The 27,953-nt window shown below is 40.4% G+C and overlaps 2 protein-coding genes across 2 annotated transcripts; both read right to left on the bottom strand.

The window, feature by feature from the left end:
- Positions 1 to 1,448: 1,448 nt before the first annotated feature.
- LOC132772803 (nuclear transport factor 2-like) lies at positions 1,449 to 8,011 on the bottom strand. The gene is made up of 5 exons (XM_060771662.2): positions 7,947 to 8,011; positions 5,353 to 5,460; positions 3,454 to 3,525; positions 3,175 to 3,273; positions 1,449 to 1,631 (listed from the first exon to the last, which is right to left on the bottom strand). The coding sequence occupies exons 2-5, from the start codon at positions 5,449 to 5,451 to the stop codon at positions 1,518 to 1,520; spliced, it is 384 nt and encodes a 127-aa protein (XP_060627645.1). The 5' UTR covers positions 5,452 to 5,460; positions 7,947 to 8,011; the 3' UTR covers positions 1,449 to 1,517.
- Positions 8,012 to 12,233: 4,222 nt separating this feature from the next.
- Positions 12,234 to 26,967, bottom strand: RBFA (ribosome binding factor A). Its single transcript, XM_060774930.2, has 7 exons — positions 26,668 to 26,967; positions 23,810 to 23,858; positions 18,456 to 18,632; positions 17,390 to 17,502; positions 16,310 to 16,394; positions 15,123 to 15,196; positions 12,234 to 13,066 (listed from the first exon to the last, which is right to left on the bottom strand). The coding sequence occupies exons 1-7, from the start codon at positions 26,904 to 26,906 to the stop codon at positions 12,676 to 12,678; spliced, it is 1,128 nt and encodes a 375-aa protein (XP_060630913.2). The 5' UTR covers positions 26,907 to 26,967; the 3' UTR covers positions 12,234 to 12,675.
- Positions 26,968 to 27,953: the final 986 nt, after the last annotated feature.

Here is a 27,953-nt window from a genome sequence, read left to right as displayed (position 1 = left end):
TTATGCTTGTAACAGGACTGATAAGACCGATTCATTAAGAGAATAGATTATAGTTGTGCCATTGTTGGGGTCCCACGTGTGCTTTCATGCCTGTCAAAATCATAAAGAACCAATGAGCATCTTTATAGCCAGCTTAGACCAATGACATGATAGATCTTTGAACACCAATAAGAATGTGTATTCAATTTACTGCCAAAGTGATAAAAGCTCTGCAGCCCCAATGGAGGGTGCGACAAAATTTCTGATTACATTCCTATATGCATGTTTGTTGTCTTGCTATGGCAACGTAATAAAATAGCATTTAGCAATTTGAAGATTCAACTTCCGTGGAGTCCTCCCTCGCCCTCCCCACAGGAAAGGGAGCTCCTGCTTTTCAGATTTGGATTTAAGGAGTATTTTGGTTCTTTGCCCCTTCAATGTGTGATGTGATCTTTCTGTTGTGTTGTATTTTATTTTGCTGTATTATTTTTGGGCTTGGCCTCATGTTAGCCACCCCGAGTCCCTTTTGGGAAGATGGTGGCGGGATATAAATAAAGATTATTGTTATTTTTATTATTATTATTCAAGATGGCAGTGCAGACGGGGCCCTAGGCCCTCAGAGTCCTACCCAACACAAACTACTATGTCAACATTTATAAAGAATGGATGCCCTCACTCTGTTGCTTTTGCTTTGAAAAGCAGTCACATCACTGTAAAGGTCTTAGGCAAAATGCATAATTAAGAAACTTATTTACAGACAAGACAGCTTTTTTTCTTTTTCTCTGCCAGGACTGTTCATATTCAGCTCATTTTTGAGGAGTATTTTACACCTCACTGCAGAGTATTTCTGCTGGCAGCAGCGGACAACATGCAGAGGCTGAGATCCAATTATCAGGTTTTCTTTTGAGGCAGTGAACCCATCATTAAGTGGTTTTACAACATCAGCTTCACATTGCAGAGTTCTTGATTTCCACGTGCCTGAAGCAACGGCTTTTCTTTCCCGCAAGGGCATGCTGCTTTTCAATGTTTTGCCCAGTGAAAAGTCAGACATCCTTGTCAGAATTTATTGAAACAACATATTTCTCATGCAGAATTGTCAAGCAAATTTTATCCTGAGTCAACATCATATTAACAAATAATGTGAACATGTGGTTTTAAGTTGTACAAAGAAAAGCGTTAAAGAATAGCAAAGATTCAGTTCAGGTCTACCAACTGGGTTTCGTAGTGGTTATTTTGTTGGAAAATGTGCTATTTTTTAGAATAATAAATCAATTTAATAGGTTTCAGCAAATGTAATTTTAAAAAGCCAGGCAATGTTCTTACAAGACAGAATTCATGAGATGTTTTATGTGACAGATGTACAGGGGAGGAATATAGGTATATCTGACAAAATGAACATATTAGCTATTTCAATTAACACAACAGGACAGGACAGACATGTTCTTTCAAACACAAATCTCACAAAAAAATAACTTTAAACCAGGTTTTGTTTAGTTAGAAATTTGAGAAAAGGGAAGGTGCATTTCCAAACAGAGATTTTAAGCAAAGTTGTACAGAGCCAGCCGAAAGATGTCATTGGAACAAACCCATTTATCATTAATGTTCTTGAGGACAAACAACTGATGAAATCCCATCACTGGATCGTCATCCACCTTTAGGGAAAAAAAGGACAAGTTTCAATTTCATGTGAATGTGCCGATTACAAAAATAAAGTCTGCAAAGCGGTTTAAATGCTACGGCCAAATCCTAACCAAATCTATGTATTTGTAATCTTCAATAATTTCAACAAAGTGGGTTCTTAGAGTAGGGTTTTACAATATCAACATCCAATTACCATATATACTCGAGTATAAGCTGACCCGAATATAAGCCGAGGGACCTAATTTTACCACAAAAAACTGGAAAATCGTATTGACTCGAGTATAAGCCAAGGGTGAGAAATGTAGCTGCTACTAGTAATCGTCAGTAGGTTAAATGTTTTTGAGTATTTACACAAAACTGTAATTTAAGATAAGACTGCCCAATTCTGATTCAACCATTATTCTAACCTCCTTCAATGCAAATGTGCTTACCTATTACCTATAATGATAGATTAAAATAATAAATATAACACATAATAAAAATAATAGAGTAAATAATGGAAATTTAATAATAATAGTAATCATAATAATAAATGTAGTAAATGTAATAATAATAGAGTAAAATAATAAATGCAATAAATATAATACAGTAAAATAATGTAAATGTAATAATAATAGAGTAAAATAATCAATGTAATAAAAGTAATAATAGAGTAAAATAATGTAAATGTAATAATAATAGAGTAAAATAATCAATGTAATAAAAATAATATTAATAGCAAAGTAAAATAATAAATAACCTTGACTCGAGTACAAGCCGAGGGGATTTTTTTTTCAGCCTAAAAAAGGGGCTGAAAAACTAGGCTTATACTCGAGTATATACAGTATATTGTATGTCATGTCACATTTTAGATTAGTTTTTAAATGGCCTAAATAACATGTAAATCAGTTTCCCTGGTAATTTTTTCTCAAGATATACTGGATTAAAAATCCTATAATCTTCAGAGCTAGTTAATTGTCTAAAGAATTGTGTCACATTGGGATAGATAAAAGAACATACATCTGCTTTATACTTGTTTGATTGATTTTTTTAAAATTAATTACACAATTTTGTGCTTCCAGGATCCAGTTTACATGTTGGGTAATTGTTGATGTTTTTTTTTTCATGTCAGGAGCAACTTGAGAAACTGCAAGTTGCTTCTGGTGTGCAAGAATTGGCTGTCTGCAAGGACGTTGCTCAGGGGACTCCTGGATGTTTTGCCATCCTTGTGGGAGGCTTCTCTCACATCCCCGCATGGGGAGCTGGAGTTGACAGAGGGAGCTCTTCTGCGCTCTACTCGGATTCGAACCTCTGACCTGTCAGTCTTCAGTCCTGCTGGCACAAGAGTTTAAACCACTGCACCACTGTTGATGTAAATACTTTATAGATGTAGAGTCCTTCCACACTGCCAAATAATCCAGGTTATCAAAGCAGAAAATCCACATTATCAGATTTGAACTGGATTATCTTAATCTACACTGCCATATAATCCACTTCAAAAGAGATAATGTGGATTTTATACAGATGTGTAGAAGGGGCCATAGTAACTAAACTGCCATTGATTTCCAAACTCACCTTCAGCTGACCCACTACCATACTAAGAATACAATTGTCAGGAGTTGGTTGATGATCTTGGGATGTGATGTTATGCTGAATTTTTTGGAAAGGGAGTCTCTATTTCCAAGAAAGAAAGAAAATCATATTAAGACTTTCAATAACTATCATACAAACATGATACAATTCAGTTTACATTCTTCTTTATACTTCCCAATCAAAGCTTAAATATTGAAAACTAGTGCAAGGAAGATTAGTTAAATAAAACAGTTTGATTATGACTTTTAAGTGATAACATACCATTAATTTTTCCATAATTGATGTTTTCCCCTGGAACTGTTGCCCTTCCCATGACAAACACGATGCATCTGTCTGCAAAAGGTTTTTTTTTAATGTCAGTAATGCATATGTTAAATGATTAATCAAAAACAAAGCATATAAATGAATAATCATAAATCCAATTCAAACCTCAGTTTTCCTACAACCAATTACACCTCAGAACCATTGCAAAACCACTGACAATATTTTGTCTGTGCTTAATCCAAAGCACTTCTCTGTATAGCAGATAAAATTGCACATCCTTTCCAGCTGAATGTCCAGACTGGCTACAAGGGATTTATATTTGTGTTGCTGTGAGTTTTCTGGACCATTTGGCCATGTTCCAGAAGCATTCTCTTCTGATGTTTCACCCACATCTATGGCAGGCATCCTCAGAGGTTGTAAGATGTGTTGGAAATTAGGCAAGTTGAGTTTATATATCTGTGGCGTGTCCAGGGTGGGAGAAAGAACTCTTGTCTGTTTGAGGTAGATGTGAATGTTGCAATTGACCACCTTGATTAGCATTGAATGGCCTCACAGCTTCAAAGTCAGGCTAAAAATAATGAGATTGCTATTTTCTTTTTTACATGGAAGAACATTTCTCCAGGATCTCTAGGTTCTCCAGCATGACACTATGGTCAACTTCCACACTGAAACATTTAGCAATTCATATTGAAGTGTTATATCCTATGATGAACTTCTGGTGGAAGCTGATCATAGCATTGCACTGAAGGACCTAGGAATTGCCAGAGAGGACATTTTAATCAAATTCATGAATCATGAAATTTGCAAATGTCGTAAATTGAGAGGTCCAACTTTAATTCAAAACGCAAACAAAAAAAAAAATAAACCACTCCTTTTTCAAAAACTGGTTAAAATAGCATATTGGGATAGGGAGCTTCCTACTAGCTTCTGACATGGGGATATGGAGGGACAAACCATCACTGAGGATTTCACTTTACCCAGGTGGATGGTACATTGTAGCTGGTGACTCTTGCTGGCAAAACCAGATGGCAATCTTAAAAATGGCACCACATTGTTCACATCCAGGAAGGACAAATCTGGATCCATCAACACAACAAACGTAACCAATAACTCATGCATTACATGAGAAAGGGTAAACTGTAGCCTCTGCATGATATTGGACTGCAACACCTATACAGGCAATCCCCAAGTTATTTATTTATTTAACTTGTATACCGCTGCTCCCAATTTGGCTCGGAGCGGTTTACAGAAATAGATTAAAAGCAATACAATTAGCTTTAAAAATAACCATAATAATAACAATGGCAGCAAGGACAGACATAGCCCGGGTTGTTCACAAGATAAATTCTGTAGGTTTGTTCTTACATTGAATTTGTTTGTAAGTCGGAACAGATGCATTTTTAAGTGTAACTCTAATCAGATAAGATAGATACAGACATATTTATTTATTATTTATTTATTTCTGGTATTTTTACCCCTTCTCTTCTCTACTTCGAAAGGGGGACTCAGGGCGGTTTACATGTAGCAATGATACAATGCCGCTACATAACAATTACAATAATATAACCACAATTAAATACATAAAGCAATCATTAAAAACAATACATACAGGGTTAATTAAAAGCAGTAAAACAATATCACAGTAATAATAGACCAATGTTGCAGAATGCTGGGCACTCAAGTTCAACAACTTCTAGAGCAGTGGTTCTCAACCTGTGGGTCCCCAGGTGTTTTGGCCTACAATTCCCAGACATCCCAGCCAGTTTGCCAACTGTTAGGTGTTGAAGTTGAAGGCCAAAACATATGAGGACCCACAGGTTGAGAACCACTGCTCTAGAGGGTTGCAGTTTGCCCAGCCCTGCATTACACCAACAAGAAAACAGTGCTAATACGTACATAAAGGGCTCCCAATTGTTCCCTGTTGGTATCAAACTGTTGATAATACAGCTGTATAAAACTGGTTCCAATTTGCTCCCAGACGGGTCTCTCTGCCATTTTACACACCTGTAAAGAGAGACCCTATTAGATATGTTTAACTAATAAAATTGAATCAGATAGAAAACATAGACAATCACAAGCCCACCAATAAAGCAAACAAGCTTGGGAGAATAAATGTAATAACATAGTCTAACATATATGAATTATTGTCATACTGAATTTAAATGTGAGGGAATTCGGGACTATTGAAAGATAAGCAAAAATCAAGTCACATGAAGTATATAAATTTGCATAAAGTAAAGGTGGACAACTGAACATACAGTACTAAAGAGAAATGAGGGGTGAATCTACACCACTGGTTCCCAACCTGTTGTATGCAAAACGAAACTAAAATATGGTCCATGGCCTCACTGTTACTACACCGTTGCAACGAGAGCGACTGGTCTCGCAAAACTCTCTTATAATGCTGAGGCTTATTAAATATGGATTTCTATGGGTGAGCAGATGGCAACTACTGGATGGCATATGTTCTGTATCAGAAATTAGAGTTGATGTATCTATCCAATGCAGTTTTCTGAATCGGCACCCCAAATAACCAAACCAAATATTAAATTGACCAAAAACTGATTCATAACCTTTTTTATACTAATGTTGGAGAGTGGTCTCTGGTCAAAGTGGTCCCTGGTCAAAAAAAGGCCACACTATGTAATTAATCCAGTTTGATGTCACTTTCACTGCCATGGATCAATGCTGTAGAATCACGAGAATTATAGTTTTAAAAGGTGTTTAGCCTTCACTGTCAAAGAGTGTCAGTGCTCACCAAACTACAAATCCAGGATACAACAGCATTTAGTTAGTGGCAGTTAAAGTGGTGTCAAACTGCATTAATTCTACAACCCAAAAATGACATACAATACACAAACAAAGGTAAAGGCTTTCCCCTTCCAGTTCTGGTGTCTAGCGATGCTCAATTCGGGCCAGGGGGAGGTGCCCTTGTTCCATTTTTCTATGCTGAGTACCCTGTTGTCTATAGACAATGTCTGCGTGGGGCAATCTTTTATATTCCCGGTGGGGCAGTACCTACTGATCTACTTGTGTTGCATGCTTTTGAACTGCTAGGTTGGCAGAAGCTAGGGCTAACAGCAGGAGCTCACCCCAGCTTTGACAGAATCCCCCTTTGAATAAATCTTATTGAGAAAACCCTATAATAGCCCCCTCCTTAGAGGAAAGGACTTGGAGACACACTTAAAAAAGCAAAAGGAAATATATATATATTGAGGGAAACCTGGTAACACAGATCCCAAACACAACCCACCATAACCTACTTTTATTTCCAGCACATCTTTATGATTAGCCTTCTCCCAGGATGGTGAGAGTGTAGGATCCATTGTCAAGGAGAACTCAGGGTGCATCTGCACTGTGGAATTATTACAGTCTGACCCCACTTTAACCACCATGGCTCAATGCTTTGGGGTCCTAGGGGTGTTAATTTGGGGCAGAAAAGGCTTTGCAAAGCCACAACTTCCAGCATTCGATAGCATCTAAGACAGAGTTTCTTAACCTGGGGGTCGGGACCCCTGGGGGTGGTGTCACCAGAGGGTGTCAGAGGGGGGTCACCAAAGACCATTAGAAAACACTATTTTCTGTTGGTCATGGGGGTGCTGTGTGGGAAGTTTGGCCCAATTCTATGTTGGTGGGGTTCAGAATGCTCCTTGGGTGTGGGGGATCTATAAATCCCAGAAACTATAACTCTCAAATGTCAAGGTCTATTTCCCTCAAACTCCACCGGTGTTCATATTTATTTACGGCATTTGTAGCCCGCCTTTCTCAGCCCAATGGCAACTCAAGGCAGCTCACACAATTTGCACATTTGATGCCATACATTAAAAAATACAGTTAAAAACATATAACTCAACATTATAAAAACTTATATAAAACATTTTAAAACATTTGGGCATATCGAGTATCTGTGCCAACTTTGGTCCAGATCCATCACTGTTTGAGTCCACTGTGCTCTCTGGATGTAAGTGAACTACAACTCCCAAATTAAAGGTCAATGCCCACCAAACCTTTCCAGTATTTTCTGTTGGTCATGGAAGTTCTGTGTGCCAAGTCTGGCTCAATTCAATCACTGGTGGAGTTCAGAATGCTCTTTGATTGTAGGTGAACTACAAATCCCAGCCAGTACAACTCCCAAATGACAAAATCAATCTCCCTCCCAAACACATCAGTATTCAAATTTGGGCGTATTGGGTATTTGTGCCCAATTTGGTCCAGTGAATGAAAATCCATCCTGCATATCAGATATTTACATAACGATTCATAACAGTAACAACATTAGTTACGAAATAGCAACTAAAATAATTGTATGGTTTGGGGGTCACCACAACATGAGGAGCAGTATTAAGAGGTCTAAGCCATGGCAGTTAAAGTGGTGCCAAACTGCATTCATTCCCCAGTGTAGCTGCACCCCGATTGCTGGAGTTAAGAGGCAATTGGAAAGTGAGGAGGGAGAGGCAGGCTGCCGGGAAACACGCGGGATCACAACCCACCTTGAGGAAGAGGCGTCCCCAAAGACAGTGGCTGTTCCTGGGGATTTGGCGCCAGGGCTCCAAACTTTTCCACGCCCCCTTCGGCGCTGTTCCGCAACACGTGGGCGGGCGCGGCGAGGCCGGAGCCGGCCTGCAGGGGGCGCTGTGCGGCTCTCTACGTCACCTCTCCCTCAGCCAATGGGAGCCGCCGGCAAAGCATTTCCGCTTTCAGATTCTGAAGGTTGGAGTACACAGATCTTCTCAGGTCCCAGGCGGGCCTCCAGAATGAATGCAGCTTGGCCCTGCTTTCGCTATTCATGGCTCAGTGCTATGGGATCCTTGAAGCTGTTGCTTGAACTCTTTAGAAGGGAAGGCTGCAGATTCCATTGCATGGAGCCAGGGAAGTTGCCAAATTGCATTCATTTTGCAGTCCAATGCACCTCAAAAGTACTCAAGTAGTTCAGTCTTCTATATAAATAAAAATGTAATGTTCATTTGTGGGATTAACATAACTCAAAAACCACTTGGCCATAAGACACCTACTAACCCAACTTACTTACTACTTACTTAGGCGATCCCTCGTTGTCCGAGTAGGATCATAGAATTATAGAATCAAAGAGTTGGAAGAGACCTCATGGGCCATCCAGTCCAGCCCCCTGCCAAGAAGCAGGAATATTGCATTCAGATCACCCCTGACAGATGGCCATCCAGCCTCTGTTTAAAAGCTTCCAAAGAAGGAGCCTCCACCACACTCCGGGGCAGAGAGTTCCACTGCTGAACAGCTCTCACAGTCAGGAAGTTCTTCCTCATGTTCAGATGGAATCTCTTTTCTTGTAGTTTGAAGCCATTGTTTCGTGTCCTAGTCTCCAGGGAAGCAGAAAACAAGCTTGCTGCCTCCTCCCTGTGGCTTCCTCTCACATATTTAAACATGGCTATCATATCTCCTCTCAGACTTCTCTTCTTCAGGCTAAACATGCCCAGCTCCTTAAGCCGCTCCTCATAGGGCTTGCTCTCCAGACCCTTGATCATTTTAGTCGCCCTCCTCTGGACACATTCCACCCTGGATAATCCTCCAGGGTGGGTCCATAGGTGACTGTGGAGCCCTATTATTGATCTGCATCATCTCCCACAGTGAGACCATTGGTTTCCAGGTGGAAGGCGGCCCCGGTCGGGACTGGCTTGACGCGCCTTCCTTTTGGCACGTTTCTCTCTTTTGCCCTCCATTCGTGCCACTTCAAATTCTACAGCACTGCTGGTCACAGCTGACCTCCAGCTGGAGCACTCACAGGCCTTGGTTTTGGCTTTAGAAAATGTTGACCATTTCCACTATCTTGGCAGCCACCTCTCCACAAAAGTCAACATCGACACTGAAATACAACACCGCCTGAGCTCTGCGAGTGCAGCATTTTTCCTAATGAAGCATGGCAGGGGGTTGGACTGGATGGCCCATGAGGTCTCTTCCAACTCTTTGATTCTATGATTGGACTCTGTGACAAGCAGAGAGTGTTTGAGGACTGGGACATTCGTAGGGATACCAAGGGGCTTGTTTATAAAGCTATTGTCCTCCCAACCCTGCTATACGCCTTCGAGACGTGGACTATCTACAGATGTCACATGCAACTTCTGGAATGATTCCATCAGTACTGCCTCCGAAAAATCCTGCAAATCTCTTGGGAAGACAAGCGGACAAATGTCAGCGTGCTGGAAGAAGCAAAGACCACCAGCGCGATGGTCCTCCGCCATCAACTCCGCTGGACTGGCCATGTTGTCCTGATGCCCGACTACCGTCCCCCAAAGCAGTTGCTCTACTCCGAACTCAAGAATGGAAAATGGAATGTTGGTGGACAGGAAAAGAGATTTAACGATGGGCTCAAAGCCAGCCTTAAAAACGCTGGCATAGACACTGAGAACTGGGAAGCCCTGGCCCTTGAGTGCTCCAGTTGGAGGTCAGCTGTGACCAGCAGTGCTGTAGAATTTGAAGAGGCATGAATGGAGGACGAGAGAAACATGCCAAGAGGAAGACGCATCAAGCCAACCCTGACTGGGACCGCCTTCCACCTGGAAACCGATGCCCTCACTGTGGGAGAACATGCAGGTCAAGAATAGGGCTCCACAGTCACCTACGGACCCACCGCCAGTACACCGAACTTGGGAGGACAATCTTACTTGGACAATGAGGGATCACCTAAGTAAGTAAAGTATACATATATCAGTCTGTCCCTGAATATACAGTAGTCAGGGCTCTAAAAGGTTCATGGTGTCTTTGATTCCTAATTCAAGGTGGTCTTTACCTGTCCATTTCATTTTTACGTGTGCACATTGAAAAATGTAGATTAAAAAATTTGCTGAAACATGTTGAACAGGTCATCTTTGAGATACGGGAACCTATCCCTAAACTTTTCATGTCATTTCTCCCTCTGGTACCAACTGTTCTGTTAAGAAAGTAATGGCCAGGAACACAATTGCTTTAAGTTCGCTACGGTACACGTGCATTTTAAAATTTATATTTCTCTGATATTGTAATGCTATTGAACATGTCTATTAAGCTAGATATTTCCCTCTATAGTAGAATATCCATTTTGAAGTCAAGCCACTCCCAAGCAAGAATCTTGTTTATAGCTCTTGAGAGCAAAACTCTTTTGAATAATATGCTTGCATACCTGTGATTGCCATAAACCCTAGCCAACATGGCCAATATTCAGGTAGCATAGAAGCTGGAATACAGTAGAGTTTCACTTATCCAACATAAACGGGCCAGCAGAACCTTGGATGAGCGAAAAAGTTGGATAATAAGGAGGAAATAAAGAAAAGCCTATTAAAGGCCAAATTACGTTATGATTTTACAAAATAAGCATCAAAACATGTTTTACAACAAATCAACAGAAAAAGCAGTTCAATACACAGTAATGTTATGTAGTAATTACTGTATTTATGAATTTAGCACCAAAACATCACAATATATTGAAACAGTTGGGCAGGAGGCAGACTGCGTTGGATAATACAGAATGCTGGATGAGCGAAGGTTGGATAAGCGAGACTCTACTGTATAAAAAGAGGCCCTAGACAATGGCTATCCAAACTTTCCAAACAGTATTGTGTTGAGACACAATACTGTGTCAGCTGCAGTGTGCAAATGTGTCACACAAACATGTGACACTCCAAAGTCTCTGTGAAATAAGCAATAACCTATATGTGTGTGTGTGTGTGAAAGGTTTTCATGGAATATATTTTGTTCCCATATACTTCACAATTACAATTTATGTATCTCTCAGTATCTTTTAAAAAGAGTATGATTAACTCCGTTTCCTAGTAAAACTGAATTACTATGTCGCGAAATGATGCCTGTTGAAAATGGTGTATCAGCAACATGATCTCTACCGTCACCTGTGGACCCACCGCCAAGACCCTACACTTGAAAGGGAAACATACTCGGACAGAAGGGATCACCTATGATGACTTGATCATTGGATGACTTTAAAATCTTTCAATTCTATGTTCACTGAACTTGTTTTCCTACTCTGTTTGATTATGTGGTAAATAGTAAAGCACTGTTCTACACTGCACTCAGTTTTCCCAATGAGGGGTGTCAGACGTGGCTACTCTCCTCTTTTAGGGCTGTCCCTCTTTTCCCAATATAGAGGGCCTGTTCTACAATTATAGGCAGATGAACTCTTATCCAGAATTACAAAATCTGAAAAATGTTCTCAAACATTTCGGATAAGAGATATGCAAACTGAATGTGGCATCCTGCTAAAGTACTGTCTTTGTGTGATATGTCTTTGTGCGATATGTGATTTTATGTGCTGTGTTTAATAATGTTTAATGTTTTATCAGGGGACGATCAATTTTGATGTTTTATACTGTTTAATGGCACTGAATTGTTGCCAACACTATGAACTGTCCTGAGTTCAGAAGGGTGGTATACAATTACCGCAAATAAATAATAATAAATAACACCGAAGAACGCAGAGTAACTAACTCAAGGTGTGTGCTTTTGCTTTGCTGTTACTATATACCTTCAAGGCTACTCCCAATTTATGGCAACCCTATTCTAAGGTTTTCTTGGCAAGATTTATTTTGTTCTTAGGCTGACTTGGGATTTAAACCTTGGTGTCACACACTCAGTTCAACACTTGTGCCACCATGACACACTGGCTCTGTGCTTTAGCTCAGGTATGAAAGATACAATTTCACCATTCCCAAATCATGATGTGTGATGCCTTTTTAAAAAACAAATTCATTATTAAAACTGACAAAACATATGGAAAGAAAAATGGTGTTAATAATAATCACAGTAAACTCAGGATTAATCTCAGCTCTTTTCTCCCTTAGTTTTATTAAGAAATAATTTGCTATAGCCTCTCAACGCAAACTTTTATTTGACATAATCAGGAATTCTCTTCAAATCATGCTTAGTTGTCAGTTTAGAGCAAGGCTGGGAAAGTACAACCTTCCAAATATTGTTGGGATCGAAACCACCAGCACTGTTTGTAGGGGGTAATGAGAATTGCAGTCCCACAACATCGGAAGAACCATAGGTTGTCTGCTCCTAGTTTGCAGGTAAATCATATTTTGCATTGGTCGTTGTTTGTCTTATTTGGACATCACTGCAAATTATTGCGATCCATACAAGAAAAAGAAGTAAATGGGTAAGAGGAACAGAAATAAGAGTGATTTCAAAGTATACTTCCAGACCTCCAAATCTTAACCTGAACGATGACAACAAACTAAGTCACTGTTGTGTTCATCCTTACTTAACCTTGGTGGTACTGCTATCTATCTCCACTTCATTATCAGTTTCATCTGATTCATGTTCCAGTTGATTTTCCTGTGAGGATGCAACTTCATGATCCCAATAAGCTTCACTGTATTTGTCCATTAGATATTTCTGAGGAGTAATATCATCGTCAAAGGGTTTCTTGGTTTTTTTCCATCTCATTTTCTTTTGCTTTCGTATCTCAGCTAGCTGCTGCTGATGTTGCTCTGACAGCCCAATCCCTTCTATTTCTGGGTCCTTTTTCATTCTTTTATACTCAAGTATTTGCTTATTTAATGCTTCATGGTCAATTCCGAACAGATTAGTATGGACAGAAGAAGCCGAGGAGTCCAAGTACATGTCATTCGCAGTAGAGCTTTGTTCACTGCAAGAAAGGGAGAAAATAAACAAGAAGTATTACCATAACCTAATCTCCACCTAGTTTTTGCCAACCCCTATCTCCAAGGGCAGCTCATGCTCTTTTCCAATGGTCTTCCAAGAAACATGGAGGGCTACATTGGAAAGAAGGAAAATCCTATTGTGTGAACAGCCTGTGACGTATTCTGGACCTATTCAGAAGAAAGCAAAGTGCAGTCCATGGGCCACATGCAGTCCCTGAGGCCTTTTTATAACCCCAAATGTTATCTATTTTTGTTATATTTATATATGTTTTGTTATATGTCTACTCCAAGGCAATTTAGGTACCCAAGGTAGCATGAAAGCAAACTACATTTCTAAAGCATTGTTAATTCACTGTATACCTTTGTGGACAGTATCCAGTACTGGGCTTCCATTAATGGAACAGCTGAAACAGGGGTGGATGACTCCAGTTCCCAACCATCCCATAAGCCAGATTTCACAGGCTGCAAGGACTCCACAGCCATTTTTGAGGCCAAAGAAACAAGGATGGCTCTATTACAGGTATGGGCAAGCCCGGGGGTCAGATGCGGCTTCTTGGATTCTTTTCTCAGCTCCTCTTCTCTCTCACGAGCTTATCCTTCCTTCCCCCTCTTTCCTTCCTCCTTCCCTCCTTTCCTTCCCTCACTTTTTCTCCCTCCTTCGTTCCCTTCTACCATTTTGCCCTTCCTTCCCTCTTTCCTTCCTCTTTCCCCTCTCTTTCTCCTTCCTTCCTTCCCTTTTGCCCTTCCTTCCCTCTTTTCTCCCTCCCTCCACTCCCTCCCTTCTCTTCCTCTCTTTCTTCCTTCTCTTTTTCCTTCCTCCTTTCTTCCTGGGGGATGTTTAGCTGGGAGAAGAAAAGGTAGAGAGAGAACATGAGAACCATGTTTCAAGATTTAAAAGGTTGTCCCGTTGAGGGGGGGGGGGGCGGAGGAGGAGGAGGGAGGAGGGAACTGACTTTCTGCTGCTCTAGAGACCAGGGCACAAGGGAGCAATGGTTTCAAATGGCAGGGAAAGAGATTCCACTGAAAAGATTAGGAAGAACTTCCTGAGAGTAAGAGCTGTTGGAGAGTGGCATAGGCCTCCTCAGAGTGTGGTGGGGTCTCCTTCTCTGGAGGCTTTTCCACAGAGGCCGTCTAACAGGAGTGCTTTGATTGTGCCTTCTTGCATGGCAGGGGGTTAGACTGGATGGCCCTTGGGGGTCTCCTCCAGCTCTAGGATTCTACATCAGAAGTAGGGTCTAATGGAAACACTTTTTCTTTCCTGTCCACCATCTCACCCTGACCAAAGCCAACTCTTTTGGGATCCAAACTTTCCCCCTCTTTCCTTCTTTTTCTGCCTCTGAAAGGGAAGAGGAGGAAAGGGCAGGGAGGGGACTTGGGGTGAACCCTTTCCCTCCAGGGCTGCCCGCCCTGCTCCAGCCCACCATGCAGCCCCCAGGTTAGAATGTTTTCCCATATCTGCTCTATGATTATGTTAGATGAGGCAACTGCCTTAGACAATAGGGTACCCAGAGTAGCAAATGAATCCCCCTGAACCCTGAAACTCATCTTTCTGCTACGCATGCCTACTACACTTAAGAGCATTTGGCAATGCCCACTCTTCTCTGCTGTCCCAAAAAGAGGATGACACTGAAATGATGCCTGTACCGCACTCTCTTCAAAGGAAAGGCAATGGAGTCCCAAGCATGAGGCTGATGTAGCCACACATCCCCACACTAGTTCTACACCTGGCTAACCATTTTCCAAAATATCAAGCTCTGTGGAGAGCCAGCCCTTGGCATAGTGGAGGTATGGCTTCAAAAATTTCCTTCTTTTCTTTCTGAGGCACCAGTAGGATCAAGTATCCTCTCCCTCTTGTTGTAGATGCTGCAGAGCACTCCAACTGTCAAGTCCTCCTTCACTAGAAGGAGAGCATGGGGAGTCTACTGAGGGAAATGTAACTTCCCTTCCCCACTTAAAATAGTGTCCAAGGGAGAAGAGGGAATGGAAGCTCTGTTGCACCGCACTACAGTACCAGTACAATGCTGGGCTCTGATCATTTACCTGATATCACTAAGAACCAATTCAACATCTCCTTCTTCTGGCCCCATATCAGCAGTTGCCAACAGCCGCTCAATCTGTAAGGAAGTATATTTAAATAGCATTAAGAAACCACCTCAAAACGTAAACTTGAATTCAAATCCATTCTGCAAGGAAATCACTTTGATGTCTCAACTACTGTGCATGTTCTACTTTTGAATATGCATTCTGTAGGAATAGAATGCTGTGAGCAAAACATCTTTCACAGCAGAATATTCTTCCATATATGTTGCATTTTTTACAAAATGATATTAAGTGTGTATGCATAAAGGTGCCTTCAAGTCACCTGCTGACTTATGGCAGTCCCATAATTTTCTTAGGGTTTTAAAGGCTTTAAAATATGCTTTTGCCCCTTCCTTCTATTCCAGTGTTTCCCAACCTTTGATCTTTCAGATGTTTTGCACTTCAGTTCCCAGAATTCCTGACATTTGGCCAAGCTGGCTAGGGCTGCTGGGACTGAAAGTCCAAACACTCAAAGGACCAAAGGTTGGGAACCACTGCTCTATTCTCTAGCAACAGATAGTTCTGGAGGCTCCTCCAAAACCATACTCCTGTCAGGTAAGGAATATTTGTTTTCACAGCAAGCAGGATTAAAATATTTAAAATACATTGCTTGGAAAAGCAGAACAAAACCACACAAAATATAAACATGTTGCAATGTTATATGGTAATAAATTCAATGGAACCCAATGCCTGAGTAGATGCTTACAGGACTAGATTGTAAAAAACCTTTTTAGAACTGTCTTTACCACTGTATTTTTGTACATCTCCAGATTTAAACTTTCACCCTTTTATTTTATTTTTATTGCATTTTGACCAGGTTCAGATCCCAATTCAGAGCATGGGCAAAACACTATTCCATATATACATATGAGATGCAACATTTGCTTTAGCTCCCTAATCCAAAAGATTGTTTGATAATACTTGGTGGAAGAACAGAGCTGAATGCATGAGCAGAACAATTTGACAATACTTTTTTTACAAGGCCCAACAAGCATGGCTTCATGTTTTTTTTTTTAAACAAATAGTGGATGCATCTTGCAATGGTATTTGCTAGGAGACTGGTATGTAGAATGGGAGGATGAGACAAACTGCAGCTGGATCCACAATTAAATAAAAAAAAGAAAATATTTATGTACTTTCTTCCTTACCTCTCTTACAATAGCATCTGCCTTATCTCTAACAAAGACTATTGAAGGAACATTTCCCATGACTTGATGTGTGATCAGAAGGTGCCTGTAAAAAAATATAATCATCATTACAATGACCATATTTAAAGTCAGCGACCATGTTACACATGCCTGGCAATGTTATCATTTACAAAGGCAGATAAGGATTATGACCTGTTAGGATCATAACCTATTGGGTAGCAGAGTTTTAGAAGTGTTCCTTTAGTTTATTGGGTAATGGATAATTACTGGGCACGTAAATATCTTGTTTCTGTTCAATGTTCTCAGCTGAAAAGATTCAAATAGACTTCTTTAAAATAACCTGTTTGTTTTACTCATAACTTCATGTATTTAAATATACAGGTACATTTCTTGTCAGGTTAAACTTTTCAGTTTGTATCTTTAACTTATAGTCTTTATCAGTCTCTTCAAAACTATATTGCTCTGTATAGTTATCTTTCATGACAGTCTACTTCCATGGGACTCAAGACTCAATGGTTTTCTAACTTCCTACACTGACTTTTGTACTCAAACAGATTCAAGCCTCAACAGTTTTCTAGCTTCCTACACTGGCTTCTGTACTCGAACTGACTCAAGCCTCAACTGTCATTCCTCAACCGTCATCCTTTTAAACTGCATTGTAAATAGTCACTGAACCAGTCACATGGTATGCAGCCCCTCCCACTGCCTCAAGTACATAGAGCTAAAAAAACTGTAAACCAAAGTAATACATGCACTTCAGAAAATACACGACACATTATAAACAGACAAAATATTAAATAGAGGAGGCTTGAGAAGGTTGCTATCTCCAACAACTACAACATCTAAATAATGTGTCAAACAATTATCTGGAGTCCTTTAAGTGTGACGCAGAGCCATTCTCTAGGAATTTTCTAAGTTTTCCAGGGCAATTCTATTGTAACATCTGTAGAAAACATACATTATACTTCCTTGGGGGGGCCAAGAAAATTCTGAGACATGGCATATTTTGTCAGATGAAACTGAAGCTACTGGTCCTGTGATTACAGTATTTGTCCTCCTCTAAATACATCACAGTATTACCTTATACGTGGAGCACTCTTCTGCAGAACCTTCTCGATATAATCATCCTGCTCTATGTTGCCAGTAGTCCTCCAATATATTCGGCATATTGAAAAATCTGATGTGAGAGATGCCTAAAGAATATCAAAAGATACCAGGTATAAAATACACATTCTACAGGGTAAAAAAGTATTTTGAAGGAAATTTGAAAATCTTATGACAAACAGATGTGGAAAAGGAGACCATTATTATCTAGATCAGTGGTTCTCAACCTGTGGGTTCCCAATTGTTTTGGCCTTTTGGCTGGTAAACTGGCTGGGATTTCTGGGAGTTGTAGGCCAAAACACTTGGGGACCCACAAATTGAGAACTACTGATCTAGACAGATCAATTCAATTACAAATAGTAAGAATGCCCTTACATTACTGAATAAAAGGTTTAATACAAACAAACATAAGAACAATAATAACTAGTGGGGTAGGTTGGAATCAGACCATTATAATCCTACTTTAACTGCCATGACTGCACTCCTTGGATATATAGTATACTGCATAGTTTACACTGCAAAGCTAGCCCATGAATACTTATGTCGAATACAATTCTTTAGCTTTTAAGATGCCACACAACTCTTGCCTTGACCACACTGACATCAGTAAGTGGAAATTCATCATTTAACTATTTGTTCAAGTGATCCAGATCTTAGCTCAACAAAAGAACACCTAAAATGTCTGAGGATATTCAAAAATTAAAGTTATCTTCTAAGTAAAAAAAAAAATCACATTGTACACCCAGTACAGATTTCTGAACTTATATATTAAATTTGTCCAGATTCTAAAATTTGAGAAATAATAGTACATGTAGATATGATCAACAACCTTTCCTCCTTTTCCACTAAGGGACTGAAAGTTAAACACTTCAGTAATTGGCCTAAGAAATGCTATATAAATCCAAAATACTATGTGGAGGCTCTCTCAGGCAAACTATAACAAACTGCTGGTTATTTGCAGGGAAGCTTGCAGAAATGAGACAAGATTTCTCTAACATTCCAATATGAAAGGTTTTGCTGGGCTCATATTATTTATACTTGCCTTGGACAGTTCCACACAGAGGTCATACACTTCCTGGCCGGCATCACAAGTACTCAAGACGCCTCTCACAGCTTTAAATAACAAGACGTTCAGCATCTTTTTCCGTGTGCTATCTTCTTTCTTAAACTTTGGCGGAGCAAGCTTTAACGTGTTTGCCAAACTGGATGGCTTTGGTGTCTTTAAAACAAAAAGGCAACAGTAGAAAAGAAGATTGCACCACAAGCAGGACCAAACTCATGACAAGGAGAAAGGCTGTATTTTGAAGTCAAGTTTGACTCATCAGCTTTTAATGCCTTTTTAGCCTAATTCAGTGGTTCTCAACCTGTGGGTTCCCAGATGTTTTGGCCTTCAACTCCCAGAAATCCTAAATCCTGGTAAACTGGCTGGGATTTCAGGGAGTGGTAGGCCAAAACACCTGGGGACCCACAGGTTGAGAACCACTGGTCTAATTTTTAAGAGTTTATCATGTGGTAAATGGGTGTGATGTGTTATACTATGTTTATTTAAGCTAATTTTTTTGTTATTTTTATTAGGTTTATTATTTTATATTGATACTAGCTGTGCCCTGCCACGCGTTGCTGTGGCCTATAGTAAAACTTATCAAAGTTGAGGTAGATATCTGGACTATTATGAAAGAGAGGTCCCTACCTATTCCTTACCCCTTTTCCTCCCCCTTTCTCTCCTTTCTTCCTTCTCTACCTCTTTCTTTCTTTCACTACTTGGTTTCATCCTTCTCTCTTTCCTTCATTCCCTCCCCCTTTCTTCCTTTGCCTTTCTTCCCTCCCTGTTTGCTTCCTTCTTTCGCTTTTTATTTCCTTTTATTTCACCACCATCATAACAATAACAATAATGCAATGCATTGCCTCTGGGACCTGACACCTCTCCCATTCCCCCTAAAAGGGTCTCAGAGGAAGAATAGCATCATCATAATCATAGAAATAACAACCTTTACCCGCCACGCGTTGCTGTGACCAACCTTCCCTCTTTCTCTCCTTCTTTCCCTCCTTCCTTCCTTCCCTCCCATCTTTCCTTCTCCTCTTCCTTCTCTATCTCCTTCCTTCCCCCTTTTTCTTTCTCTTCTGGCCTCTTTCCTTCCTTCTCTCTTTCCTTCTTTCCTTCCCTCCCTCTTTCTCTACATCTTCCCCCTTCCTTCACTCCCTCTTTCCTTCCTTCATTCCCTTTTTTCTTTCCTTCTCTCCTTCCTTCCTTCCCCCTTTTTCTTTCTCTTCTGGTCTCTTTTCTTCCTTCTCTCTTTCCTTCTTTCCTTCCCTCCCTCTTTCTCTACATCTTCCCCCTTCCTTCACTCCCTCTTTCCTTCTTTCATTCCCTTTTTTCTTTCCTTCTCTCCTTCCTTCCTTCCCCCTTTTTCTTTCCCTCCCTCTGTCTCTCATTTCTTCCTTCTCTACCTCTTTCCTTCCTTCCCCCTTTTTCTTTCTCTTCTGCTGTCTCTCTTTTCTTTCCTTCCATCTTTCCTTTTCTTTCCTTTTCTTCTTCCTTCTTTCTCTAACTTTCCTTCCTTCCCCCTTTTCCTTTATCTCCCTTTCTCTTTCTTCCTTCTTTCCTTCCTTCCTGTCTTTCCTGGATTTTGACAGGGTGGGAAGGGGCGGGGTGGGGTGGGATTTGGAGGTGGCGTGAAGTAAAAGGAGGTAAGATTGGGGCAGGCGAGTGATGGAGCGTGAGGTTGTGTGTGTGTGTGTGCGGCAGCGGGGGGAGTGATGGAGCGTGGGGTTGCGTGTGTGTGTGCGGCAGCGGGGGGGAGTGGGGTTGCGCGTGTGTGTGTGGCGGTGGGGGGAGTGATGGAGCGTGGGGTTGCGTGTGTGTGTGCGGCGGGGGGAGTGATGGAGCGTGGGGTTGTGTGTGTGCGTGCGGCGGGGGGGGGTGTGCGGGAAGCGACGCGGCGGGGCTTGGAGTGGGCATGGCTTCCGCAGAGGGAACTGTGTGCGCGCGCCAGGGAACTTGCGGCTGGGCACCAATGCGCATGCTCAGTTGTTTTGCTGTTTTGTGAGTGTGTTGTTGTGTTATTTTTCATTTTGAGTAGATATGTTTGTACCTTATGGGTTGTGTTATGGGCATGGGAATTTTGGTTAAGTTTCATTGGGGGGGTTGTGAGTTTTGTTGATTTGCCGTTTTGTGAGTGTGTTGTTGTGTTGTTTTTCATTTTGAGTAGATATGTTTGTACCTTGTGGGTTGTGTTATGGGCATGGCAATTTTGGTACAGTTTCGTTGGGGTTTTTTGAGTTTTGTTGTTTTGCCGTTTTGTGAGTGTGTTGTTGTGTTGTTTTTCATTTTGAGTAGATATGTTTGTACCTTGTGGGTTGTGTTATGGGCATGGCAATTTTGGTTAAGTTTCGTTGGGGTTTTTTGAGTTTTGTTGTTTTGCCGTTTTGTGAGTGTGTTGTTGTGTTGTTTTTCATTTTGAGTAGATATGTTTGTACCTTGTGGGTTGTGTTATGGGCATGGCAATTTTGGTACAGTTTCGTTGGGGGGTTTTTGAGTTTTGTTTCCTCGTTGGATGCCCCTAACAAATTTATATATATAGATTGTTTTATCCACTGTTTTGATTTATTAATTGTTTTCGGCATTGGATGTTTGCTACTTTGTTACTTTTACTGGAAACCACCCTGAGTGTCCCCCCCAGGGAGATTGGGCGGGTTATAAATATTATTATTATTATACTGACACAAAAACACAACGTGTCACAGCAAATGCTGGATTTCTATCACAAAATCACAAGTCGAACACTTCCCAAGCGTCTAGGACTGTGTGATGTATTTTCAAATGATGCGCGCAGATCCAAGTAAGGTGGCCTTTTGCAGTTGACAGATAGTGATTTTGTCAATGTTTATTGTTTACAAATGCCGACTGAAATCTTTTGGCACGGCACCCAATGTACCAATGACCACTAGGATCACCTGTACTGGTTTATTTCAGAGCTTTTGCAGTTCGATTTTAAGGTCCTGATAACAGCTGAGTTTTTCCTGTTGTTTTTCCTCAATGCGACTGTCACCTGGTATGGTGACATCAATAATAATAATAATAATTATTATTATTATTATTTTATTATTATTATTATAAATATTTGAAATGCAACAAAAAATTAGTACACAGCAAACAAGATCACTATGCTGGCTGTTGTATTGGATCACACATTGGACACTTTCCAAGCGTCTAGGACTGTGTGATATATTGGTGAATAATGTGTCCAGATCTGAGTAAGGTTTATTATTATTATTATTATTATTATTATTATCATTTATTATTATTATTCCCACTATCACTCCTCTCATGTGCTTTAAATAGCAGTAAAATCAACACATAATAATGAATGTGAAGCATCTCCTGCCATGAAGATAAGTGTTAGGAAATTTTTCAGTACTGGGAAGCATTCTGAAAAGCTCACAAAACTGCCAATGACAATTGTCCTTCTCTTGAGATCTCTCATGAATAAAAGGATAAAAGAAAATGATGAGACTTCCTGCTTTTGCCTTCTACAAAAGGAAATGAGAACGCTATGTAACATGATTTTGTTCCTAGGTTATAAATGTCATTTCCTAATTCGTTATATCATAAAAACATGGGAAAAGTGTATTAAATTGCCAAAACTTTGTTTTTGAGAGACATCCTGCTGCACATTTTGCTGTAGTTTTTCAATGAATATCACAGTCTCGGGCAATTCAACAAAGTTTGTGGCAGCCAGAAAAACCAAGTTTCTGGAGTATAACAACTACTTTCAAAGTAAGTACTGCACAATTAAACAGAAAATAACACTTTCAAACTAGAAACAGATTTTTTCCCCAAATTTTGTTACATAATGGAATTTATCCTCTCCCCAACATCATACACAAATTATTTGGCTGAACTAGCTTGAGCCTTATCTCTTGAAAGGCTTCAACGAAAATATAAATTACAGCTCAAATTAGATAGGACATTCCTGTCTTATCACACACAAAAATGTTGACAATTTAGGAGTATTTTTGGATTTTTGAATTCCAGATAAAAAAGACACTCAACTTTGAAGTCTGAGAGTGCCTTCTCAATGGCATAGAACTCCCTATGGAGGAAAAATAACATCTTAATCTGTTGGCAAATAACTGAAACATGCAATAGGCTTTTGAGAATTGAAGATTTAAGGGAATGACTTTTGAGAGTGACTTTTAAGAGTTTAAATTACAGTGTTTTAAAAATGGCTTTTTAGCATCCGAATTGCATTTCAGAATTATGTGTAGAGTTGTTAATGGTTTAACTGGGGTTAGGGGCTAAGGGCCCCTCTGAAAGTGGAAAACTGCAAAAAAAATCTATTTTTTGTACCCATAAATAAACAAATCTCCTACATACTATGTGGAGGGATAGCTGTAATCTGCTTTGAGTCCCACCCATGGGAGAAAAGCGGGATAAAAATAAATACTCGTATATACTCAAGTATAAGCCAACCTGAATATAAGCCGAGGCACCTAATTTTACAACAAAACCTGGGTAAATATTGACTCGAGCATAAGCCAAAGTGGGAAATGCAGCAGCTACTGATACATTTCAAAATAAAAATAGATACCAATAACATTACATTAACTGAGGCATCAGTAGGTTAAATGTTTTTGAATATTTACATAAAACTGTAATTTAAGATAAGATTGTCCAACTCTGATTAGACCATTATTCTAACCTTTTTCAACGTAAATGTGTTTACGTATCCTTCCAATAATAATAAAGAGAGTAAAATAATTGAAATGTAGTAATAATAATAGAGTGAAATAATAAATGTAATAATAATAATAATAATAATAATAATAGAGTAAAATAGTGGAAATGTAATAATAACAGTAATAATACAGTAAAATAAATGCAATAACAATAATAAATAGAATAAAATAATAAATGTAATAACAATAATAGAGAAAAATAATAAATGTAATAATAAGAGTAAAATAATGTAAATGTAATAATAATAATAATAATAATAATAATAACTAAGTAAAATAATAAATTATTAATATTTATTATAATAATAAATTATACTCGAGTCAAAAAAGAGCTGAAAACCCTGGTTTATACTTGAGTATATACTGTACGGTAAATAAATAATAATAAAATAATAATAATTCTATTTTAATGTTGACATATTTTTTATTTTGTGACTATGTTGTATTTATTTTAATTTGTAAATCTCCTTGAGTCACAGTTTTTATGACTATGGCAATCGTAAGTTTTTCACTTTCCATTATGATTCTTCTGTTTAGGGATTTAAATAAAACACTAAAAATACACAAGTATCAACAAAAAGGAACTGCAAACACTGCAGCCATCAATAACAGCACACTGACAGAATAAGAGGAATGTTTCAAATTAAAAAGGCTTACCAGGTGAGAGCTTAGAGCAGGACTTTCATACCAAAACTTCTTCTTTCCCCTTTAGGGAAAAAAAGAAAACATATATTTATATTGCAGTTGGTATTTTGTAGCTATGGATTTGGCATCCATTGATCCAATCATCTATGGCTTAAAAATATGTACACTAATATGAGCACTATTTTAATATGCCATTGCATTTAATAGGATTTGAGCACCTATGGATTTTGGCATTCCTGAACCAAACCCCAGTGTATACCAAGGACTCACTCTTGGTATTCATTTAGCAGTTGAAAAAATAAACAGTGTCCTATGTGTGTATGCTTTTGCTCCATAAAATCCATATTAAATATTATTTTAGAACAGACAACAATTTAGCATTTGCTTAAATATTTCTAATGAAAGAGAACCCATCCCCTCTTAAAGTAACATCTTTTTCATGAAAACTATTCTCGCCCCTTCCACAAAAGCTGAATAAAATCCCATTTTATCTGCTTTGGACTAGTATATATGGCAGTGTGGACTCAGATAACTCAGTTCAAAGCAGATATTGTGGTATTTTCTGCCTTGATATTCTGGGTTATATTAGTTGAGGTAGGCTGTAGTCTGTGAGAGAAGGCCTTGCAGTGTGATGTAGTCTGTAGTCTGTGAGGGAATGCCTCGCAGTGTGAGGTAGGCCTTAGTCTGTGAGAGAAGCCTCTGTGTGAGGTAGGCCTGAGAGGTCTCAGTGTGAGGTAGGCCTCGGTATAAGAAGGCCTCATGTGTAAAGCTCCAGTGTGAAGGTTGAACTTTATTTGTTTTATGGAAACCTCATTTTTGTAAATAGCGCAACCATATTATTTTGCCTTAAAGAAAAGCCTCCTATGGAAGAGATAACATTGATCTGTGTGTTTTTGTTCTTTTTATTACTTTGGGCTACTGGAGCTGGGTCATGCTGCTGCTGATAAGTTAATTCTGCTATACATTTATGAGGAGGGTCTTTTGTTAATAAGCCCGCTCGCCCAACTGTTTCCATTAATGCACCCCATGATTATATAGGCTGAACATGCCTTGTTTGGAAATCCTAAATCCAAAGTATCAATAAAGTATCCCTTCTCTGGAATCTTAAAAATGGAAATACACAATTATCTAACTGAGTGCCTGAGATAGTGACAACTTTGCCTTTTAATGGTTCAATGTAGCCACACTTTGCTTCATGGACAAAATTATGCAAAATATTGTGTATAGTTTTAACTTTGGACTATGAGGTATATAAGAAACAAAAAGGATGTTGTGTTTAGACTTGGGTCCCATCTCCAAGGGATCTCATTCGTTCTGTTTCTCTCTATGCGTGACCGCATTTCTGTGTACGAACCCACACGATCTCTTCGATCATCTGGAGAGGCCCTTCTCGCGCTCCCACCTCCTTCGCAGGCACAATTGGTGGGGATGAGGGAAAGGGCCTTCTCGGTGGTAGCCCCCCGACTCTGGAACTCACTTCCCAAGGACATCAGACATGCCCCAACTCTAGCACTCTTTAGGAGGAGCCTGAAAACGCTGTTGTTCCAGTGTGCCTTCCCAGAATAAGAAAAACTCTCAGCAATATGCCCTCAAAATGCACTATACTATGGATTTAGGACTGTGTTCCCTCATCTCTCAGTTATATCCTACCTTGTTCATGCCCAGCATTATTTTTTAAATCTTAAATTATTACATTTGGCCCGGCCATAGTTTTTTAAATGCTTGTGTATTACTGTTATTGTTTATTGTTTATTTTTTGTTTATGTGATCTATATTGTTTTGTATTGATGTACTGTGGGCTTGGCCTCATGTAAGCTGCAGCAAGTCCCTTGGGGAGATGGCAGCGGGGTATAAATAAATAATAATAATAATAATAATCAGTTCTTGTGGGTTTTTTCGGGCTATATGGCCATGTTCTAGAGGCATTTCTCCTGACGTTTCGCCTGCATCTATGGCAAGCATCCTCAGAGGTAGAGGTCTGTTGGAATTAGGACAATGGGTTTATATATCTGTGGAGTGGCTGGGGTGGGGCAAGGAGCTCTTCCCTGCTGCAATTAGGTGTGAATGTTTAGCTAATCACCTTCATTATTATTATTATTATTATTATTATTATTATTATTGTATAGTGGACTCCCAGATCCCATCTACACTGCCATATGATGCAGCTTGAAACTGTATTATTTGGTCAGTATAGACCAGACATGGGCAAACTTTGGCCCTCCAGATGCTTTGAACTCCAACTCCTACAATTCCGAACATTGAACTGCATCATATGAGTCTACACTGGCCATATAATGCAGTTTCAAGTTGCATCATAGGACAGTATAGATCACAAAATCATAGGAGTTGGAAGAGACCACATTGCCCATCTAGTCCAACCCTCTGCCATGCAGGAAAAGCACAATCAAAGCACCCCTGACAGATGGTCATTCAGCCACTGTTTAAAAGCTTCCAAAGAAGGAGCTTCCACCACACTCTGAGGCAGAGAGTTCCACTGCTGAACAGGAATGTCCAAATCTGTCACCTACACTCTAGAGCAGGCCTGGGCAAACTTCGGCCCTCCAGGTGTTTTGGACTCCAACTCCCACAATTCCTAACAGCCGGATCTCTTGTGTTAGGAACAGCCGGTAGGCTGTTAGGAATTGTGGGAGTTGGAGTCCAAAACACCTGGAGGGCCGAAGTTTGCCCAAGCCTGCTCTAGAGTGTGATGAGGTCCAATATAGTTGTAATTTTGCAGTATCTCTGCCCAAAAAAGAATTCCATCACCATGGCGGTGAAAGAGGCATCGAAGTGCATTAACTGCCCAGTGTAGACAGACCTTGGGGCTGTGTCTTTGGGGATGGAAGGGAAGGGAGAGCCAAGGCGCTTACTTTTTCTTGGAGATGAACTTCATGAGCGGGTTCCTGGAGCCGGCAAGCGCGGCCTTGGAGCAGTGCAGAGCCCTCCAGCAAGGGCGCGGGGCCGGGGAAAGGCCCAAGCCGAGGAAGGAGGCGCCCCGGAAGGTTGTGGCGCCTGCGGCCTGGAGAAGCGGGCTCGCCCCCTGCGAGAAAGAGGAATAGGAGGTGGGAAAGGCGGCTTCAGCCCCCGCGGCCAGGCGGAGGAGCCACATGGAAGGATCCCCTTCGAGGTGTCTTCCTCCCGGGAAGCCAGGCCACTCGGCCTCCTTGGAAAGGCAGTCAGTATAGCGCCCCTAGTGGCCGCGACGCGCAGCTTCCCTTCCCAGTCATTTGGATCTCTTATGTTGTCCAAGGCTTCCATAGCCAGAATCACTGGGTTGCTGTGAGTGGTATGGCCATGTTCCAGAAGCATTCTCTCCTGAACTTTCGTCCACATCCTGGGAATCATAGAATCATAGAGGTGGAAGAGACCTCATGGGCCATCCAGTCCAGCCCCCTGCCAAGAAGCAGGAATATTGCATTCAAAGCACCCCTGACAGATGGCCATCTAGCCTCTGTTTAAAAACTTCCAAAGAAGGAGCCTCCACCACACTCCGGGGCAGAGAGTTCCACTGCTGAACGGCTCTCACAGTCAGGAAGTTCTTCCTCATGTTCAGATGGAATCTCCTCTCTTGTAGTTTGAAGCCATTGTTCCGTGTCCTAGTCTCCAGGGAAGAAGAAAACAAGTTTGCTCCCTCCTCCCTGTGGCTTCCTCTCACATATTTATACATGGGTATCATATCTCCTCTCAGCCTTCTCTTCTTCAGGCTAAACATGCCCAGCTCCTTAAGCCGCTCCTCATAAGGCTTGTTCTCCAGAACCTTGATCGTTTTAGTTGCCCTCCCCTGGACACATTCCAGCTTGTCAACATCTCTCTTCAACTGTGGTTCCCAGAATTGCACAGAATATTCCAGGTGTGGTCTAACCAAGGAGGAATAGAGGGGTAGCATTACTTCCCTGGATCTAGACACTATGCTCCTGTTGATGCAGGCCAAAATCCCATTGGCTTTTTTTGCTGCCACATCACATTGTTGGCTCATGTTTAACTTGTTGTCCACGAGGACTCCCAGATCTTTTTCACACATACTGCTCTCGAGCCAGGCATCATCCCCCATTCTGTATCTTTGCATTTCGTTTTTCCTGCCAAAGTGGAGTATCTTGCATTTTTCCCTGTTGAACTTCATTTTGTTAGTTTTGGCCCATCTCAGAGGTTGTGAGGT

The sequence above is a fragment of the Anolis sagrei genome, chromosome 4 (assembly GCF_037176765.1).
Source record: "Anolis sagrei isolate rAnoSag1 chromosome 4, rAnoSag1.mat, whole genome shotgun sequence".
In the NCBI taxonomy this organism is placed as follows: Eukaryota; Metazoa; Chordata; class Lepidosauria; order Squamata; family Dactyloidae; genus Anolis; species Anolis sagrei.
Note: the sequence above shows the minus strand (reverse complement) of the source record. Positions and strands in the feature narration are given on the sequence as shown.

Coding starts and splice junctions, on each gene's coding strand:
- RBFA (XM_060774930.2), bottom strand. CDS start 26,906: ATGTGGCTCCTCCGCCTGGCCGCGGGGGCTGAAGCCGCCTTTCCCACC. Junction 17,503..18,455: donor TCTGTGTGGAACTGTCCAAG/GCAAGTATAAAT, acceptor GATATTCTTTAG/GCATCTCTCACATCAGATTT. Junction 15,197..16,309: donor CAGATGCTATTGTAAGAGAG/GTAAGGAAGAAA, acceptor ACTTCCTTACAG/ATTGAGCGGCTGTTGGCAAC.
- LOC132772803 (XM_060771662.2), bottom strand. CDS start 5,451: ATGGCAGAGAGACCCGTCTGGGAGCAAATTGGAACCAGTTTTATACAG. Junction 3,526..5,352: donor AACAATTGGGAGCCCTTTAT/GTACGTATTAGC, acceptor AACCTTTTGCAG/ACAGATGCATCGTGTTTGTC. Junction 3,274..3,453: donor CAATTATGGAAAAATTAATG/GTATGTTATCAC, acceptor TCTTGGAAATAG/AGACTCCCTTTCCAAAAAAT.